The 21544-nt window shown below is 44.9% G+C and overlaps 1 protein-coding gene across 1 annotated transcript in view; it reads right to left on the bottom strand.

Annotated features, from left to right (window-relative positions):
• Positions 1-6350: 6350 nt before the first annotated feature.
• The window catches only part of LOC111144930 (lysine acetyltransferase 6B), a 188178-nt gene continuing 172984 nt past the window's right edge, over positions 6351-21544 (bottom strand). Inside the window, exons 14-18 of the mRNA XM_022499539.1 lie at positions 15176-15407; positions 14707-14866; positions 13731-14105; positions 11344-11635; positions 6351-9083 (exon numbers count right to left, since the gene is read on the bottom strand). Coding sequence (XP_022355247.1) covers positions 6526-9083; positions 11344-11635; positions 13731-14105; positions 14707-14866; positions 15176-15407 — 3617 coding nt within the window. The 3' untranslated portion in view covers positions 6351-6525. The remainder of the gene's footprint in view (positions 9084-11343; positions 11636-13730; positions 14106-14706; positions 14867-15175; positions 15408-21544) is intronic.

Here is a 21544-nt window from a genome sequence, read left to right as displayed (position 1 = left end):
GTTACACATGAGCACATAGCTCTGCACCAAGGCACTTGTATTTATTTTTATTTTTTTATCTGGTAAGATGGAAGCAGAACAGGATTGGAAAATGTCAGGCATTGTGCTGTGATTAAATGTTTTGGCTCTGTCTGAAAGTCATTTTTTTTTTTTTTTGAGACTTTATTTGTCAGACAGAGAGAGAGAGGGAGAGCGAGCACAAGCAGGGGGAACAGCAGGCATTGGGAGAAGCAGACCCCTCGCTGAGCAGGGAGCCCGAGGTGGGGCTCAATCCCAGGACCCTGGGATCGTGCCCTGAGCTGAAGGCAGACTCTTCACCAACTGACCCACCCAGGCGTCCCTGCAAGTCATATTCTGAAAGAATAATTTCAAAGTATAGTTTGGTTTTTTTCCTAGCCGCAGGAAAGTGCCCTGGATACTTGTGTTACGGGAGAGTTCACCCATCTTATTAGCGGGTCCCCTCTCTGGGGCATTCGTACTTCCTTACCATCTCCTGCATTTTCTTTGCCACCCCCAGGCTTGGGTCACTCCCCACACCCCCAATCCGTAGATGCTGCTCTCTGCCGAGTGCAGAGAGTAACTCATTTATTAGGGCTGGGTTGCGTGTCCTGAGTCCCTGTACAGAGGCCCCTACCTTGTGTTCTTCCTCCTTCCTCAGGAGCCAGGGCTCTTCAGAATCTTAGCCAGAGCTGCCACTCCCCAGAGAAGTTCCATGAACTGTGCACAAGAGGTTGACTTCACAATTTTGGAAAAAAGGAGGAGGATACTACTTGGAGAAGCTCCTTTCATTTTGATTCTAGTCAAAGCAACACAGGCTTGTTTTCAGTCACACCAGCACGTATTTGCAAACGTGTTTGGTGTTTAATGGGAGAACAAGGCAGTCAAGTGAGCTCAGGTGTGGAATTTCCCTGCCCCTGAGAGCTAAGCCAGGCACCGAGTTTTATTTATTTATTTTATTTTTTATTTATTATTTTTTTTTTAATTTATTTGACAGGGAGAGATCACAAGTAGGCAGGGAGGCAGGCAGAGAGAGGAGGAAGCAGGCTTCCTGCTGAGCAGAGAGCCCGATGCGGGGCTCGATCCCAGGACCCTGAGATCATGACCTGAGCTGAAGGCAGAGGCTTAACCCACTGAGCCACCCAGGTGCCCCCACCGAGTTTTATTTTTGAGGAGAAAACAGCAGGAAGCAACAAGCAGGAGCAGGTAGATGGCTTCTGGAACCAGGAACCCTAACCTAGACAGAATCCACGGAGAGATGCCGATGGAGATGCCAGAGGTCGAGGACAAGAAAGGAACAAGGTCAGTTCCTCCTAATGATTCAGATTTCATTCTGAGGGAGCCGTACACAGGCTCTTGGGAAAGAGACACAGACTGAAAGGGGCTCTAGGGTCACAGAGGTGCCTACCTCGACTTTCCCATCACAGGATTCCAATAACCCACTGTTCCTTGTCCAGAGAGAAATTAGTATTTCTGCTTTATTGAAATACTGTATTTAATACATCATAATGAAATACTTAGATTTAAATGAATCCATTATGCAGGAAGCATGTAATGCATGGAAGTTCTCTTGAGCTTGTCCCCACCTTCCAACATGCTCCCACCTCTTTGTGGGGGTATGAATCCTACTGAGGACAGCAGAAGCAGAGAACTTTGAGGTTGGAGTAACTGTCTCTTCAAGATGGCTCCCAGGCGCCTGAGGTAGGAGAAAGTAGGAACAGAAGTTTTTGCAAAAACATTTCAAGTCTTCAGGAGTAAGTTATTTGGTCAGAAAGTATTCATTAAGAACTTACCACATGCCCAAAACTGGGTTAGGAAGTAAAAAGTAAAAACAAAATGGCAGGTTGTGACCTAGTGCAATGAGGGAAACAGGTACTGAGGTGAAGAACAGTTGGGGACGAGGCAGTCAAAGACCTCTGTGAGGGGATGGGGTGAGCTGAGACTTGAAGGATTACACCTTCCAAAGGGGAGGGATCATTTTAGCCTGAGGAAAAGAATAGCACTGGTGAAGGCCCCTGGGGTGACAAAGAGGTGTGTTTTTGAGGAACTGCCCTTCAGTGAAGCTGGAGCTCGTGGGTGAGAGGAAAAGTGGAAGGAGCGGGTTATAGAAACTAGATTTTATTTCAAATGCAGAGAAAAACCACTGAGAGATATTAAGCAGGGGAACGGTATGATCTATGTTGTAGGGAGATCACTCCTCCAGAACGGTGGAGAATGGCTTGCTGTGAGTTGAGAAGAGAGGCAAGATGAATAGTCAGGAGGCTGTTGGAACTGTGGACAGGAAGGGGAAGGTGGCCTGGATTGAGACAGTGCCAGGGGACTAGTCCTCAAGATTTGTTTGGAATTATCCTGGAGAATCAACCAAACCTAGAGAGGGGAGAGAAAAATGAAAGCTACTGATTCGGTTTCTTGCCTGAATATGGAGATGGGATTGACTAGGGCAGAAATCGGGGGAGGAGACTGGAGATCAGCAGTTACCTCACATCCGTAAGACCTACAAAATGTGTCCTAGGTCATTTGACCTTGAATCTAGAGGGAGCTTAGAGGAATGTTCATAACTGGAGATGTAATTCTGGGTGTCATCTGTATGCAGGTGGTGTTTGAACTCCTCGTAGTATGAGGTGAGAGGAGAAAAGAGAGGAAGCCCCAGGCCTGAGCGCTTCAGCACCTGTGTTTAAAGCTGGGACTAGGTGGCAGAGGGAGATCCAGGAACGGGGACAGAGAAGGGAGAAGGAAAACCAGGAGTGTGGAATTATGGACGCCCGAGCACAAAGAAATGGAAGGTATTGCTTCATCGTGTAACAGTGCTGGTACTCTGAGTTTTGACTGTAGACCGCTGGGGATAATGCTTGCTTTTAACAACAAAGTAACCTCTATTCGTATGGGCACTTAGCAGCTCCTATAACACCATGGATTTGTTGGCTAAGCCTTTGAATCAGAGAGACGACAGCTATGGCCTTTTCACAAGGTCAGGTGTTGTAGGAAGGGCTGCCATTTGGAGACCTGGGCTTGTTTCAGCTCACATAGTTGAGCTGAGTCAGTTCGGGCCATGGCTTCTTGGAGCCCAGTCTCTCCACGTGCACGCTGGAGACAGCTGCCCCATCTCCTGCATAGGGTGGGCCGGTGGGCCACGTGGAAGGGCTGTCTGAAAGCTTGGCAACAATATTGAGTGTTTCTAAAACAAAATGTCGGCAGGGAAGGCCAATGCCTTCACACCTGGGTGGGCCCCGCTTGGGCCATTCAAAAGTTACAGTGGACAGCTGATGACCACTAGAGACTCTTAACACGGTAAATGAAAGAACACATTCCTGGGCTTAAAAAACGTGGCTTGTCAATGAATCTCAAGCCGATGGTGACTCCATGTCAGTCCTGACGAATCCAGGTTCCTGTTTTCCAGGATCTTTGGCACCACCTTTACCTCTGAATGGCTTTCTCTCGTGAGTAGGATTCTGAGGCCACCTCAGATCAGCAGTTTCTCTCCTCCCCAAAGCCTTTCTGTCCTGCCCACGAATGTTGGGAGACTGGGCCTGCGGAGGGATTCTGTTCCTGGCTCTGCTGCAGTCCCTCGGGAGCCTGTGACGGAGTCCCCAGCACTGTTCTTAGATGCTGGTCTGGCAGGTCTGGGGCAGTGCCCAGAACTTGCCTTTGAGCTCCCCCAGGGCATTGTGAGGCAGGCATGGGTGCCGAGCCAAGCATTTATTTCTATGCTTGTCGCTCGAATGAAATGTTTCAACAGTCAGAACTTTCTCTGAATGCCATGAAATGTTTGTACACAATGACTTTTCCTGTGGAGGGTGATGGAACCCCCGTTTCACACAAACCATAGGGTGTGATTAGCAAGCCACTGCAAAAGGGAAAACACAGGGGGGAATCTCAGTCCCCAAAGAACCTCCACAGAAGAGGAAAGAGACTACATATGTGAAGGTTTCAAGATGGGGCCAGTGGAAGCTTCCAGATCAGCTTGTTAGCAGGCCCCCATCCCAGCTCCCGGGCTCAGGCAGCCTCTTCCCTACAGGAGCACCCACTGGGCTGCTAAGGTTCTAGGCCGCTGCTGAAGTGAGGCCGCAGTCGAGTCAGGAGAGCGGCACACCATCACCTCCGGCTCTGGAGGTGGATTCGTTTCCTTTCAGTCCAGGAACAGCACCTGGGAGTTTTCTTCCCTTTGTGACGACAGCCCTTGCAGGAGGGTGTTGTTGTAAGCGCTCCCTCAGCCGCTACAGGTATCCCCCCACCGACTGCATCTGTAGGAGGAAAGGACCGAAAGACAAGATCTTGCCACTGAAGCGAGAAGGCCCTGTAACTGTGACAGAGACATAGGAAGGGTGAGAGCACAAGGCAACAAACGCAGCCCAGGCCTGAGATCCTGGGGTCTATGCCAGAGGCTGCCTTCTATTGTGTTCTGAGCCTACGTGAAGTCTGTGTCTATGATCTAAAAAATGATTTGTGTCAAACCACTGATGGAAAAGCAATGCTCTTCCCTCAAAGAGGTCGACAGGAAGTGGCGGAAGAGTTTAAGTGCCCACATTTAGACACATGGGGAGCTAAAGCAGGCCAGTTTCACATGGGTGCCAAGGCAAGCATTTATTTCTATATTCTATAATAATAAAATGAACAGTCACCTTTCTCTGACTGCCATGAAATTGTGTTTGTAAACAATGACCTTTTTCTTTTTGGTCTAAACTTTAGACTCTAAAGAAAACATCCAGTCACTCATTCACAACAGAGCAAAACTTTCACACTGATTTTTCAAATATATAATCCCGAACTGGGTGCTTTTTGGGTATTAACTTTTATAAAAATGAAGTCTGCTACCACTGTGCTAAGGTCCTGAGGGGTGTTTATACAGACTGTACAAATGAGGGAAACGGGTATTGGTGCAGGATCCCTTTGCAAATGAAGATCAAAGTCAAAAAGAAAAAAACAAATTCACTTTATTTTAAAGACAATGATTGGCATACAGAAGGTATGCACCAGCATAAAATAAACTTTCATGAAAAGCATTAAAATCCATTATAAATTAATTTATTAAATAGGTATTTGGTATATGTGATGGTTTTATTAGATATTACTCTTATTTATTGCCAACCCCCTCCCCCAAAGTCAAACAAATCAGAAAATCTCTTAACTCCAATTTACACTAAATAATTTATTTTCCCAAAATGTGTATGTGTTTCTGAGATGTGACACATGATACAGTTCAATTGGTCATTCTCTATCGATCATAATATGACAGGACACAAGAGGCTAAAAATGGCTCATCATAATTTATTTTATGTTAAAATGTACAGCTTTTTTTTTGTTTGTTTTTTTTTTCTTTTTTTTTGAAGTGACTGACTAAAAAGAGAACAGATAAATACAAGAGTGTCGCTGGCTCCTATTTTATACAAGGATTACGCCTCTCCTGCTTGGCCCTTACAGTCACCCTGTACAGGTACAAAGGCTACAAAAAAGGAAGCAATATAAACAGACACAAATAACTTTTTTGCTTTTTTACATGCGGTTTGTAAGCTTAGTTTGAGCTATTCACAAGCTACTTCTCTATTTTTCCTTAAAAAATAACTCCAATATTTTATAAAGATAGAAAAATCTACAGATGGAATGAAAATGTAAAGTTAGAGGCATTTCCATAAAATAGCAACTTTACACCAAATTCACTATTTTTTTTTAAATCCTGCCAAGTATTTGGACATATATGAAATGTTTCAAAACCTGACAGATAAACACTGAGATATGCTTCATTCAATAAACAGAAGTCTGCATTTATAAAACAGAAAGCTGCCTTTTTTCCCCAAAGAAATCTGTCACCAAAATGGAAAAGGGTCTCAACTTTACACCAAACATTTAGCAATAAAACCCTTTTTGACTAACCAAATGGGAATAGCTTTTATAGCTCTTTACAGTTTTATAATTAACAAAAATATAGTTTTTTTTTAAACCCTCAAATTAGGGCACCCTAATCAAGGCAAAAAACTTAAGAAATGGCTTACTGTTAGCACAACACTTGTACAGTACTACAAAATGCACTGTCACTAACAAAGACATTAGCGGCATGCTGAAGTGTCACCTTAAACAAAATATACAATAACTGAAATGCTAAAGGCATTTACATGGAGTGGACAGGGAAGAAAAAAAAAAGTTCTAGGTTCAGTATTAAAACAGATAATCTGGGGGGGGCGGGTCTTGATATCCACATCGTTGAATGGAAGCAGGCACAAGTGACTGCCTTCAAATTGTAGTCCAGAGAGGCCTTCCTTTGCAGAGAATTTCATATAAAAGTAACAGAAACAAAGATACGAAAAAAGAAAAAGGAAAAAGGAAAAACAACTTGTATAAGGCTTTCTGCTGCATACAGCTTTTTTTTTTTTTTTTTTTTTTTTTTTTTTTTAATAAATGGTGCCAACAAATGTTTTTGCATTCACACCAATTGCTGGTTTTGAAATCGTACTCTTCGAAGGTATTTGTGCAGATTCAATCCGATAGTGATGCTGGGGGTGGGGGGGCGGCGGATCTTGTGACTGCCCCTGTTGCCTACCTTCTCATGTAGGACCCATTGAGAGACTGTTTGGACATGCCCGTGTTCATGTAGCCGTGATGTCCAGGGGCCGTGTACATCATGTTACCGTGGGGCGTGGTCTGCATTGGCTGCTGGGCATATGGCTGGGTTCCCATCATGCCCATCTGCATCTGCATAGGGTATTGGGGTGTTTGATTCATGTAGCCGTGATTGCTGTGGTAGCCACTGTTCATCATTGGCTGGGACATGCTGTACCCATTCATGGCGTTGAGAGTATTCATGTTCATGTTCACAGAGTTCACGTTGTAGGCTGGGGCTGGCATCAGGTTCACGCTCATGTTCATGCCTCTCTGCATGGTTAAAGTCCGTGCAGGACCCTGCATGGCTACAGTCTGGGAGCGCCCATAGATCTGTGACTGATGGGTGGCAGCGGCTGGTGACAGAGATGCCGATTTGGTTCTCATGGAGACGTGGCCCTTGCTGGCGATCTGGGTTTGCAGTCTTTGGCTGTGGGAGATGCCGATATTCGATGCAGCCATGTTCCGTTGCAAAAGAGGCGGTGGCAGGTTCATTGGAGGAGGAGTCAGGTTGGGGGGTGGGGTCATGGTAGCTTGTGCTTGGGGTCCCCCGGGGACGGAGTGCGGAGACTGAGAAAGCTGAACAAGCCCAGTGTTACTTAACGGTGTGGACAAAGAGGCACTGTTTGCATAGGAAGTTACAGCAGCGGAATGGCTGTAAGGCAATGAATGATCAATAAGTGTATTAGTTAACTGCTGTAGTTTGGCAAGGCTGAAGGTGGCTGACGGCTGTGGGTAATGCCCAGCCCCAAAATCACTCTGGCCCATCCGTTCATACAGGCCGAGGTTGGCGCTGCCCGTCTCGGGGATCTCGGCCAGCTGCATGGGCGGCGTGAAGTTAGCGGCCATGCTGCACTGGGCCAGCTGCTGGCTGCTGCTCGGAGGCCTCTCCACCACACAGCCCTGAGGAGACTTGACGCTGCAGGTCGGGGGGGAGCTGATGCTGGTCTGCTGCAGCATGCTACAGCTGCCACTGATGTTGGACATCTGCTGGGTGACGGCACAGCTGCTCTGCGTCAGGTTGCTGGAGGTGAGGCTGCTGTAGGAGCAGCTGTTCTGCGAAGAGCCGTTTCCGCAAATGCTGCCGCCCATGGTGGAGTCGTAGCTACTCGGGTTTTCGTAGTTCTCCGTGGTGCTCTCGATGCTGCCCAGGTCGCTAAACCCGCTGTCCACGACTTGCTGGGAGTGGTCGGACACCGACGGCACATCCATCATGGGACTGGTCTCCATGTTCTGCAAAGATGGCACCGAGATGGCACTTTGATCTGGGCTGATTTGGGCATAGCTGTTTTCCAGGGCAGGGACGCTCGGGCTGTTGACAGAACGTACTGACTGGCCAGGATGGGAATGGACGGATGAAACGGGGCTACTGTGGTCTGACTGCTGGCAGTCGTCCAGAGTGGTGGCGATCTGTGGACTTTGGTCTGCATGGGTGTAGTTCTGTAGGCTTCTACAGGCCTCTTGAGTCTCGGCACAATCCTGAAAAGTGTCATCCTGTTCATTATTCTCCTGTGTCAAGGACTGAACGGCCTGAACTGTCTCGGAGTCGATTTCCATGGTTGCGCTGTTTCTCTCTTTGAACTCGGGACCTGCTTCTTCACTGCTCTTTCGGTCCTGCTTCTGGGCCTGTTCTTCTGGGAGTTCCTCATCGGATTCAGGTGCAGCATCGGGGTCTCCAGCAAGCTCCTTAGGTTCACCATTACAAGCAGCTGCAAGGTCAACGCCACAGTCCATTAAGACCTCTGAGTTCGAATGACTCGGCTGGACACTAAGGTCTAAAAAAGCCTCCTGGTTTTCCAGGACTTCTTTGAAGGCTTCTCTTGGGCGTTCTTCCTTCTCCACTTCTGTACACTCCATGTGGCTGTCATCTTCGTCATCTGCATCATGACCCTCGTTGTGAGATGGCTCTTCATCCTCTTCCTCCTCCTCTTCATGATCGTCCAAGGGAACAGGGTCTTCTTTGTCCAAGCAGACTTCTGGTTCTTCTTTCTCCTGATTTTTAGCACCACCTGGGTCTTTTTCCACATTTTCTTCTTCCTCCTCCTCCTCCTCTTCTTCCTCCTCTTCCTCTTCGTCTTCTTCCTCCTCCTCCTCCTCCTCCTCCTCCTCAGGTTTGATTAGATCATCTTCCGGTTTTTCACCCGGTGACTTATTTGGACTTACAGGTGCGCATGTTTCGTCCCTTCTGTTTTCGTCCCGAGGCAGCAGGGGCTCCGTGGTTTCCTTGACCTCCTCCTCAATCCTGGTGGGAGTGGGGCTGGTTTTGTCCCCCGGAGTCTCCTTCTGTTCTTCTACTGTTATCTGGTCATCAGGTTCCATGGGTGTTTCCGGCGGGGTGTACAAGTTTAGTTTAAATCCAGTCTTCCTCTCTTTGTTCGGCCTCCACTTAGACAGACCACGTTTTGTTCCTTTTGGCCATACTTGTTTGCACTTTAGAGGTTCGGGATTGTCTCTACTGCTGTCTTTCAAGTTATCTGTATCGTCATCCGTATTGTCTTAGCGAGGAGACAGAAATGGGAGGAAGAAAAACAAAGGCTTAGAAAATATCACCTTGAACAACTTGAATTCATTCTTCTAAATCAGTATACGCTGCTTTTAAGAGTTGAAGATAAGGACAAAAATCAAAACTAATAGAGAATCATAATGTGCTATAAACCAAGTAAAGAACCTAGGTCTGGGAAAATAATAAATGTCTCAAACAGTCCCTCCCTCCTCCTCCTCCTCCTCCTCACTACAACAGAAAGTTGTGCTTTTTATAGAAAGCACATGGTATAGACAACTACGATAAACGGCTTTGAGTTTAACAAATAAGATGTTCTGATGTAAAAGCCCAGAAATTCCACAATGTTAAAAAAAAAAAAAATCAATTTGAACATGTACAAATTAGAAACCCCAGGGGAAAAGGGACTAATGCTAGCTCATCTCCAAAACACCACTGTCAAGGAGAAATGAACAGAAGCCTAAACATATCTATCCTGAGTAAGTGAACTCCTGTTTGTGGACATTTACTGGATTTAAATGATCTCAGACGACATTATTTACTTTGATTTGAATGTTCTCTCTGGCATTAAAATCAACTGTGCACCTCTGACACAAATGAAGAAATACCTGAATTTCCCTAATACAAATGCATCTGTAATCTACTAGAGGATCATCATTTTTGCGTGACACAAACTGTAATATATTTGCCATGAAATGACTGAATATTTATACTCTAGGTATTCTTTTTTTTTTTTTAAGATTTTATTTCTTTGACAGAGAGAGATCACAAGTAGACAGAGAGGCAGGCAGAGAGAGAGGGAGGGAAGCAGGCTCCCTGCTGAGCAGAGAGCCCGATGCGGGACTCGATCCCAGGACCCTGAGATCATGACCTGAGCGGCTTAACCCACTGAGCCACCCAGGCGCCCCAAGGTATTCTTTTGATCACTAATTCTGTCCACATCGTATTTAGATCAATCTGTTGCTTGAGTGTAAGGTTTGAACACTACAGTAAATAAGAAACAAACCATAACTGTCATGTTCATTTTAACTCCACTAATCTTATTTCTGCTGTTAACATTCTGCACTTAGGAATATAAAGAGATTTCTTTTTAAAGATTGTATAAATATATATGTATATATATATACATATATATGTATATATATACATATATATGTATATATATATATATATAGTCCATTTATTTGAGAGAGAGCGCACAAGCAGGGGGAGGGACGGAGGGAAAAGCAGACTCCCCACTGAGCAGTGAGCCCGATGTGGGGCTCGATCCCAGGACCCTGGGATCATGACCTGAGCCGAAGGCAGACACTTAACGACTGAGCCACACCGGTGTCCCTAGAGTAAGTTTTTAAATAGAATCATTTCAGCTGTAGAGCAGAGGGACCGTCCACAGATCCTTATGATTCAGCAAGGAACTAAAAAATCTAAGCCAGGGGCGCCTGGGTGGCTCAGTGGGTTAAGCCTCTGCCTTTGGCTCAGGTCATGATCTCGGGGTCCTGGGATCGAGCCCCAAGTCGGGCTCTCTGTTCGGCAGGGAGCCTGCTTCCCCCTCTCTCTCTGCCTACTTGTGATCTCTCTGTCAAAAAAAAAAAAAAAAAAAAAGCCAAACGGCAAGGAATGGTTGCTTTTAAACAGGGTATCACAGACAATTCACTGGTGTTAGCAATTTTTTTTTTAGAGGATGGGGTGGGGTGTTCCTGCCAACAGCAAATTAAAAATAGTAATTTAAAAGGAAGGACAATTTCCTGATTTCCACATTATCCTATATTATCAAAGCTAATACTGACGGTGTGGGTAAGTTTAAATGATTCTTGATAATAATGTCTCCTACGACACCACTAATTATAAGCCGCTTCATCGGTTTACTAAATTTATTTTTCAGGAAGAAAGAAACTACGGCATTCAGTGCTGACGCTGACAGGAATGTAAGCCCTGATTCCGGAAATATTAAGTGTGGAAAAAAAGTACTTGTGAGAATCAAGGAGATGCATGTGTTTCTTATTCAAAGACTTCAGAGTTTTTAAGGATAAGCCAACTTCTGGAAAATAAGATGAACCCACCTAGAGGAATATTCTGGCCTTAGAAGTTGTTTAAAATAAAACCCAGTTCCAGGAAGAAGGGATAGAACCTTTTATGAATGAGCGAGGACAGACGAGCTCTTACTCCTGCTGGGTCGACACAACCTCCAAGTTGCCTCTGGGCGGTCACATACGAGACATGCACAAGGATGAGATTTTTGTAATCCCTCCACTTACTTCGACAAGGGTCAGCACTCTTAAAACAATGATTGTCTTTTTCGTCGTCTTCCTCTGTTTGTCTTTTCTTCCCAGGCTGATGCTGGAATGCTTTTCTCAGGGCTGGCTTCCCGCCGTCTTCCTCCACTTCAATCTCACAGGTAGGCTCCAGGTGCGGCATTGGCCTCTCTTCATCTGAGTTGTCAAAGGGCTCGTTCAGGACTTCAGTCGTCTCAGAAATGGTCTCAGTTGTGACGCTGCTATTGATCCTCCTGCGTTTACGACCCCTTTTTTTCTTCAGCACAAAAGGCCTCTGAAATGAATTCCAAACATAATACATAAGAGCTCATGAGAAATTAAATGTTTGAGTCGAAAGGTAGCAAACACGTACCGAAGGCCTGTCTGAGCATCCTACATGTAGAGGTTTCTGTAATGCCTTTGTACTTAACCTTCCCTGTGATGTTTAACATCCCTCTAGGGCTCCAACTACATAGGCAAGTGTTTTCCAAATAAAACAGCTGTTTACTCAAGAAGATGCTTTGAGAGGGAACATCGCCTCAGCCTAACTGTAGATTTTAAAAGCGAAGGTTTGCTTTTCTAGCATCCATTTTCCAGTGGTACTTGCAGACTCCAATATTCTGTATATCATCGCTATTCAGTCATCATGAACACAGATGTTTCCATAAATGTGGCAATAATTAACTAGCCACTGGGTCACTCATTTAATACCCGGTAACCGTTCACGGAGCACTTGCTATATGCGAAGGAGATCTGACGGTGTACAAGGCTAACCTCGTTTCCCGTTTCACAGGACTTTAGAATGAGGAAAAGGGGAAGAGGACAGGGGTCTAGAAGAAAGAGTTATTGTATTATTGAAAATGTTTAGAGTCGTGTACTGAAGACTACATGGATGTCAGCAACACGTAACTCTGTACAATCTCTTATTACAGAGGCATCTAAAGAATGAAAACACATGTGAAATCCATCTTATCTATTTAAGACACAATTTTTTTTTCCTAATTGCACCACAGGCTGGCACAGTTGACTCTCCATAATAGCAATTATAAAATACTTTCGCCCGAGCAAAAAAGTATTTAATGAGGCAAAATTAAAATACAGGAATAGCCCATTTGCTGCTAAAATGTAATGTCAATTAAGACCTGAAAAATGATTTAAAATACTTTGCAAAGAAGGTTCAATATGCTTGGTTAAAACTCAAACTCTAAATAAACTGTATCAAAGACTGTTGGCTCACATTAACTCTCTGAACGTTCACATGTAAACCTGATAATCATATTCTGTAATTTACCATTTATGGTTATTAACACCCCCGGTCAGCCTGTCCTCCCTAACCCACTAGAATTCACCCAATATAAAGAACTAGTTTTCTCCAGACGGAATCCATTTATATGATGGGAATCCATAGCATGCTTTGGATAATTCTGGTTTTTTATGTTTTTAAGACAAATTTCTTTTGTAGTACATAACACCTGAATACATTCTCCTTGTAAGAAATCCAAAGATGACTCCCAAGCCTGCAGTTTACTTTCTGGGATGCTCTTTTCTACCCCCGTCGCTGCAGCTGCCCTTCCACTAACAGCTCACCAGGCTTTAAGTTAGGACAGAGGGTTCTTCGAGACACAGTAGGCAGATGACCTTGGGGCAGAGCCCCAACTTGTGTTATTTCTAAGTCTTGGCTATACTAACAATAGCTGGTTCCTCACTATGTCACAGATACTGAAGACAAAGATATCAGATCTGGGTTGAACAATTAATTACCTAAGAACAAAATTAATTTTTTACTTTCTGCACAAGCTATATTTAGAGAGACCACCAGGCTACGAAAATTTCAGCACTGTGACTTGGCCACAAACGCCAAGTATCAGTATCCACATGGAGAGCCCGAAATACCTTCTCACCTTCTTATTCTATGCCAGGAACAAGAAAAAGAAATAGTTATCAGGGGCACTGGACTTGGGAGTCAGGGTACTCATCTGGTTCTGGCTCCATTTCTTAAGGGGTTGTGTGACCTTGGACAAGTCTCCTAGCCTCTTTAGGCCTTGGTGTTTTCATCAAAATGCACTGAAGGGTGGTTTAAGTGCTCTCCAGGGCCCTTTTCTGCTCCGGGAGTCTGACTTACTCTAGTCCCACAAACCAGCAGGTGGCAGTAACTACTAGACAAGGAAGCCCGCCTATCCCTGTTTTCCTGTCCCAGCACTAACAAACCTCAAAGAAAGGTAAACACAATCATGACTGTAAGATAAACGATGATGATATATGATCAGCAAGACCAAGTACAAATAACCTACATCTAAAGAATAGAGAGTGAAACAAATGCTAATACATTGCTTGCAATGACAAGATTTAATTGAAGCGGACTCAGACTGCGAATCTAAACAGACACATACCTTTCTCTTTATGGCAACTGATTGTGGTTTAGTCAATCTTGGAGGAGAACTCTGAATATTTTCTTCTTCGTCGTCGTCGTCCTCCTCCTCCTCTTCTTCCTCTTCTTCCTCCTCTTCCTCCTCCTCCTCCTCCTCTTCTTCCTCCTCTTCCTCCTCTTCTTCCTCCTCCTCCTCCTCCTCCTCTTCTTCACTGCTATCTTTAGACAGCTCCATCAGCTGCCCTCGCTCCCCTGCCATTGGCCGGCTCTCCGGGGAATGCAAATATTTATTTTTCGATTGTACTTTTGCAGGTGATTGCCTACTGTTTGCTCTAGAGGACAGGATTTCTTGCTCCTCCTTTTCCCAGCAGCTAGCTTGTTCCATTAGCCGCTCAGCCTAAGGGGGGGCAGGGAGGGTAGAAATGGTTGGCCAGTGAAAGGGCAGTTAAGCCAGAGTCTCCAAGGATCAAAGGCAAAGGATCTGTTAAGTCGTTTCTGACCAGGACAGTCAGCCAGCCAAGCAACATTCCAGCTGCATCATCTCAGGACTCTTTTGCATCAGTTAGGATAACAAATCAAAGAAGATTGGGTTTCATGGGATATTTAGCAGTATTAATGATGCAGCGAATTGATTTGAGTCCTTTATCACTACATTACATGCTCACTGGCATGGAGCACTTTAAGCAAGTCCATAAACACAAAGAATCGATTGACATCGCAGCCTTGGAGCTCAGCACCAAATGTGATCTGATTACATGCTGTCAGTAGTGAAAAATGCTGCTTTGTGATCAATGATAAATGTTTCATTTTTCATACTCAATTCAATAAAATTATCATGTCTTACCATGCAACCTCAGTTAGGATAAATTAGTGCCGTATCATTTCACAAGCTCTCTCTACATAACCAAGCCTTTGACAACGACGGTAATGACTTTCCTAGCTTAAGAATCCTGCAAGATTGAAGTCACACAACTTAGGCAGATGAAGCCAATCATTACCTCTTTCTCAGCTTCTCGCTCCTCTTCAGAAACTGCAGCATTAGAAATTAAAATTGGGGTCCACCTTAGACTTTCTGGATCAAGTTCATTGGTCCGGGAACAGGTTTTCAGCTTTTCCATGTGGCCCAATATCAACTTTTCCCTTCTAATGATGACAAATCTGCAATGCGATGGGGCAGAACAAAGGGCAATTAAAAGCTGAAATTTTATTTCACCTTCACACACTGACAAATGCTAGCACTATTACCCAGGGTACAACTGATGAGAAAGCTTGTCAATGAAAAGGTACGGCAAATGGAAATCTGACCAGCAAAAAAGTATCACTTCCAGTTTTCTATTTAGGAGAAAGGTTTTCATAATACCTTCTATCAACCTCTTACACCGGAACGTATCCCTCTAATGCCAGGGACCCTTACTGGAGTAAGCTGCTTGAGAGGCCGCCAATGAGGCCCAGGCATTTGGTACTCACCTGCCATCCCGCTTGTCAATCATGTGGAGGTGCTGCAGAGTGGTGGCGATGTCATGGGGGCACATGCCCGTGGCTCTGCTGATGGCCTTGATACTGATGTGCCTCTCCTGGTGGCGGTAGAGATATTCTAAGATGACACTCTTCCAGTAGGCCAGGTAGGAGAGGCGGCCCAGATCAGAGAGCGGCTTCTCAGGAGACCCTGCTTGGCCTTCTCTTCTAGAAAGCAAATAGCCTAGGGCAGAAAAAGCCAAAGTTGACCTCAGTGTGGTGTTTTCAGACATTGGAACAGGGGCCACTTGGAAATAATGTAAGTAGCCACAAGGTAAAAACAGCACATCAGACTTTACGTATGCGATCCTTCTCGGTCATAGTGATCTGATCTCCATCAGGTTTATGCTACTGAGCCTTTGGTAGTAGCACTGTAAGTCCATTTCCATAGCCAGCGGCCGTGTTCCAAATACACGTCACGGCATATTTAACAAAGCCCAGGTTGAGGACGTTACTTCTGATCAATTTCAACATCCAAGTTTCCCACCAGCTTTAGAGGCTTTCAAAAAACGAAATGTCAGGCACTTACTCCAAAAGCCTGCCGAGGGACCACCCCAAACATTAATGGGCAAGTTGTTTTCCGCAGGAAGGACCTAATGACCCTTTGACAGCTGGGTCTTAATAAAGGAGAAGGGTCTCTGTTGACTCGGATTCTATATTGCTTGTTACATTTAACTAGTCGGCTGATCTGAAGCTTTGTTGTAGGACTAAGGAGAGAATGTCTTTCAAGTCAACTGCTGCAACTCGTATCAGCTTCACTAGCGCTACTTTCACTCCTTTCATGTAAATTAATTTATAATCCAACCCCAGAACGCTGCTTCTACAAATTAGAACAAAACAACCTCCTTAAAACTGTTTCATGTATATTCAGAAAATCCCCGAGCACAAGCTTCTGAATGTGCACTCTATAGCGTTATGGTGAAGGTTCCTTGGCAAAGGGACTTTAAAATGATTTAGAACTTCAAATCCACTTGAAGGTAATGAATGAAAGCTGGCAGCTGTCTTGGTAATTAAGAACCACTTACGGAGGAGAGAAGAAATGCTATAAACTAATGCTGTCTACCTTGCTCTAATTATCGATTTCAATAGCCTCACCTTCATGAGCTTCCTAAATTTAAACAAACATCAGCCACATACAGTAGGTGGCAGCAATTACAAAATCATGGTGCTCTGTAAACCACCCAAATCTTCTTTATCTACATTTCCAAAATGGCTGCAGTCTCAAGAATTTTCTCAATTTTGGATTATTTTCTTAGAAGGAGAAATCAGGCCTCTGATGCATTCTCCTGGCTCTCAAGATCACTGCGGATAATGCAGAAAGAAGAGAACAAGAAATCCAGTCTGACCCTAGAGGGGTGTAACCACAGCATTTCACATTTTGACGGTTTTAATCTGAATGTCATTATAAAGAACGAGCATATATTTAACTTTAGGCTTTCCTCAAGTCTTTTGACTTATTTATCTCCTTAACTCAAGTTTAAGTGTAACGTAGTTGATTGAATGCAAACAAGCACAACATTTTCCAGTCAAGCCGCTGTCGACACATCATTCAGCTGCACAGAGAGGCTCTCAGGAGCAGTGTGTCAGGAATGCTAACAGTGACGACCTCAGTGCTCAATCCAGCCCAGATCGTGCCCTGTCAGTTTGGAGAAGAGGGTTCTGCCGCTCAAGTACAAAGGGTGCCCAGACCTCCCACCACAGATAACGGGCACGTCCATCACCTGCCTCCTAAGTGCTTGGCAGAGGCTCAGCAATTTACCCTGATGGCTGGAGGACCCAGCTCTGTGCCTGTGTTGGGGGGAGAGGACCACAGTATCCAAGCTATGGAACTACTGCCCCTGTGACCACGAGATCCCACAGTTAAAAGTCTCCTGCAGTGACTATGAAATTCCCTAGTCCCTCACTGGTTCTTATCTGAACCCCACAGTTAGGGCCACAGAGCCCCACCCACTCCCGCAGCCCAGCAGGAAGATTTCTGTACAACCAAAGCAGTCAGAAGGCGATAGTGCCCGTCCTACATTCTATTCTCCACTGCTATGAGCAACCTTGCCCAGGAGCACGTGGGTTTCTTTGTTCTGTCTTCTCTTCCCTCAATCCCTACCCTGGGCTCAGCTAGAATCCTCCCCAAAACCTGTTTTACACAGCTGTTCACGTTTTCACCCCGAGGTAGTATGAACACACCTTTATCAGGTCCTCAGCCTGAACCGCTCAGGTCCCTGCAACTCTCAGGCATCCTGGGGTCTGTGGAGAGCATTTCAGCATAAACTTCAAAGCACCTGAGATTCCCACCACGATAAGTGGCGGTCTCCGGGGACCCCCAACATGGACACGGTGTGTGGTCTGTGGCTGCTACTGCCACGGCAAAGTCCTGTGGCCCGAGGTGGGCTGGGGAGGCAGCGGCAGGGCACCAAGCCCCGCTGAGCATGCGTCCAGGGAGCCTGCTGAGCCCACGGACTTTCACCACAAGCACCTGGACACCGCCCCAGGGAAGGCCACACGGCAGGAAGGCTACCAACATCTGCCAGCAGGTGATACTCTCCCGGGTGCCGGGGAGAAAAAATTCGTACACCAAAACTCTCACCAGGAAACTTCAAGCAGGATTTCAGGGATGCTGGGCACCAACATTTGGGACCACACAAGCCACTGTCTAAAGGTATCACTACATTCCCTGGAGGTAGTTTTTCCTTCTCTGGCTCAGGAGACCCTCAAGGAGCTTGTCCCTACGGAAGGATCTTGTACTTAAGCTGAAAGTCATTTATAAGTCCACGGTCTCCTCCTGAAGGGGACATTTTTAAATTAAATGGAATCCCTTTCCACAATCAAAACGACCAAAGGTCAATTTCTGATCCCTTACTACTTAAGTGAAATCACATGTAGTATGTTAAAATGTATAGCTTAGAAAACAAAGTTGTCTACTCTACTCCACAGGTGCACTAGGTTGATACAGAACTGAAACTTCCCCTGCAGGAGGCACCTCAAGAAAATTGTAGCTGGTAGCACTTCACTAATCTGACCTTTGTTTTTTCTTTCTTTCCAAAGATTTTATATATATATATATATATATATATATATTAGAGAGAGAGAGAGAGAAAGAGAGAATGAAAGGGACAGGGAGAGTGAATCTGAAGCGGACTCTGTGTGGGGCTCGATTCCACAACCGCAACATCATGACCTGAGCCGAAACCAAGGGTCGGATACTTAACCCACTGAGCCACCCAGGCGCCCCCCCGCCCCCGACCTTTGTAACATGGAAATGACTTAAATAATGAATTTCCTGCTATCTTTTGTTTCCTTCTCCTTTTTCTAGGCTCCTCAATTCGTAATTACTATATAGCCAACTGACAGAATAATTTTTGTAAGAACATTAAGGTTATTACAGTGATATGGTAGTTTATGTTACAGCTCTTACATTTAACTTACCAAAAGATTCCGAATAACTGAAATAAAAAGCACTTATCTTGGAAGCTGGTATATTATCCTGAAGATCTGAAACAAGTACAATACACCCCTGGTGAACAGATTCCCACCGTGCCCAAATACCTTTCCTTAACTGAGGATACTTTGAATCAGAAAACCTGAACTATCCCCCTCGGGGAACCTGGCTGTTCAGGCTAAAAACGAAGTGGTGTTTGGAGGACAAATCCCAGTAGCTGCAATATAATTAATTGCTGGTGAAATTATTTCCTTTAAATTGTCTGTGAGCCAGAGGTGCTGGTTATTCTGTGATCAGGAGACTTGTAATTGGAAACTGACTGGGCCGTAAGCCCCTCACCCACATCAACTATCTCGATACAACTGAAAGCTGGCTTTCTCTTTTGCTTTACTACAACAACTTATCCAAAGGAAGATGAGGTCTGAGTTTCAGTGTATGGACCACACACTTCACTCAAAAGATTACCAAAGTGTTTTCTTAAGGGGAAAGTTAATTAGAACAATGTGATGTCGGCAAAAAGTAGCATTTCTAAACTGTACTGACTGCATAGGACCCCAATTTACCTCGCTTCCCTGAAGGCTGACCTACTTGTAGTAAGAATCAATTCTCAAGTTAACTAGCCCCATTCCTTGTGTTTGAAATGGTTAACTCCATTCTAGGGAAAGGGAAAAAGTGGTAGAAAGCTGCCTTTGTGTAGACAGATCCATTAGGATAAGGAGGGAGCTATCTAGACAAGGTCAAGATTTGTTTTTACAGACCTAAATTCCCAAATTAATTCAGCTCCCAACATATTAACTGGAAGGTAAACCCTTGTTTAATATGAAACATTCCTTCCTTTTAAACTAGTAATATTTCAAAATTGTACTCTGGACCAGAAGTGGAATAATATTCATGGATAAGGATTTCCCCCCAACAGAGGCAGCCACCCCTCATTTTGCACACCTTCATCTTCTACCATCTGGAACCAAAACATACGAACTTCCTCCAGTACAAAGTGTGAACTTTGGCAAGCTACTCCCATCTGTCTGGATTATGTGCGTCTGGGGTTACTAGCTGCTTTTAGGGGAAAATAATCTTCGAGGATTACACACCTTTCATCAGACACCTGTTTAGCTCAGCAAACCTTGCTGAAAGGTTCCTATCACTAGACAGCACTGGGTCTGCAAGCCTGGGAACTGACACCAGGCCAGGGATTTATGGCCGCTCTGGAGCGGAGGAAATCCGATGGCTCTAACAATGTATCTCTTGACTAGGGACTGAAATTCACTGGTCTGTGCTCATCTGTTACTGGTTTCTGGGGTTAAGCAGCTCTGTGACCAAGTGGATGAATGGCGTGTTATCAGTTTAAACAGTGATAAATGAACCTGACAGGCTATTTATGTCTCCTTGCTGAAATCTCGTGGTGGTTTTGCAATTAGTAAGGAAGGAAGCTGAACCTTAGTCTTCCTACTGTTTTCAGAGAACCGGAGTGTTCCAAATGACCCGTGACCTGCCAGATTTCTTACTATTTTCCATTTATTAGAAGATATAAATGTATCCCTAACAAAAGGGGAAATTTTAGATTTCTGAATTATTTTATACTTTAAGAGACTGGTTTCAGAATGTGAAATATGACCTCTCTCCCATAATTCTATGGGTCTGAAATGCTTATAAAACAATTTGAATAAATACTGCTGGACTTTTCTTACAGTCTTCTCTGTCTACTTCCTATTGACCAGTGGTTTTCAGAGACTGGCCTCCCAGACCGGCAGTATCAGCATCCCCTGGTAACTTGTTGGAACTGCAAATTCTCAGACCTACAAACCAGAATCACTGGGGGCAGGACCCAGCACTTCTGCTTTAAGAAGCCCTCCAGGTGACTCTGAGGCACACAGATGGGAGGACAGCCGCTATAAACTCTGCTGGGGAGCTGCTTTTGATGAGGATGTGAAAACCGCCTTTTGCAGGAGGAGAGCCCCTGGGTAGACAGTGGGACTAAAGAACCTCGATGGGCAAGGAGACCTCACTCAGCAACTTGGTGGTAGAAAACTGGGGACAAGAATCTCCAAAGCCCTACCAGACAGAAATTCAGCAAGAGGTCACTGATTTGCTGAGTGGCTCGGTCCATAAATTTTACGTCTGTACTTCTCAACCGTCACTGTGCAATCACCTGTCACTACTACTGGGCTCTGACTTGGTAGGTCGGGGATGGGGCCCGAGATTCTGCATTTCTAACAAGTTCCTTTGCTATGGAACTTGGGCCATGCTTGAATTGCAAGGGTTTCTACATTCAATCAGTAGTTCTCAAGTTCTTTGGTCTTGAGACCTCTTTACATATAAAAAATTATTTTAGAGCTTCCATTCCTAAGAGCTATACCTATTAATTTTATAGAGAAATTTGACAAATATTTATTTATTAATTCCTTAAGGACCAATAAATCTATTACGTGTTAACATTTTCTTTTTTTTTTTTAAAGAATTTATTTATTTATTTGACAGAGATCACAAGTAGGCAGAGAGGCAGGCAGAGAGGGGTGGGGAAGCAAGCTCCCCATGGAGCAGAGAGCCCAATGCAGGGCTCGATCCCAGGACCCTGGGATCATGACCTGAGCCGAAGGCAGAGGCTTTAACCCACTGAGCCACCCAGGCGTCCCACGTGTTAACATTTTCCTATGAAAAAAATTGTATTTTCCAAAATGCCAAAGCAAACAAACAAAAAAGAGGGTGATGCTGGGGACTCCTGGGTGGCTCAGTTGGTTGGACGACTGCCTTCGGCTCAGGTCATGATCCTGGGAGTCCCGGGATCGAGTCCCGCATTGGGCTCCCAGCTCCATGGGGAGTCTGCTTCTCTCTCTGACCTTCTCCTCGCTCATGCTCTCTCTCACTGTCTCTCTCTCAAATAAATAAAT

Source organism: Enhydra lutris, unplaced genomic scaffold (genome assembly GCF_002288905.1).
Source record: "Enhydra lutris kenyoni isolate GAN:26980312 unplaced genomic scaffold, ASM228890v2 scaffoldscaffold12, whole genome shotgun sequence".
Taxonomy (NCBI): domain Eukaryota; kingdom Metazoa; phylum Chordata; class Mammalia; order Carnivora; family Mustelidae; genus Enhydra; species Enhydra lutris.
Note: the sequence above shows the minus strand (reverse complement) of the source record. Positions and strands in the feature narration are given on the sequence as shown.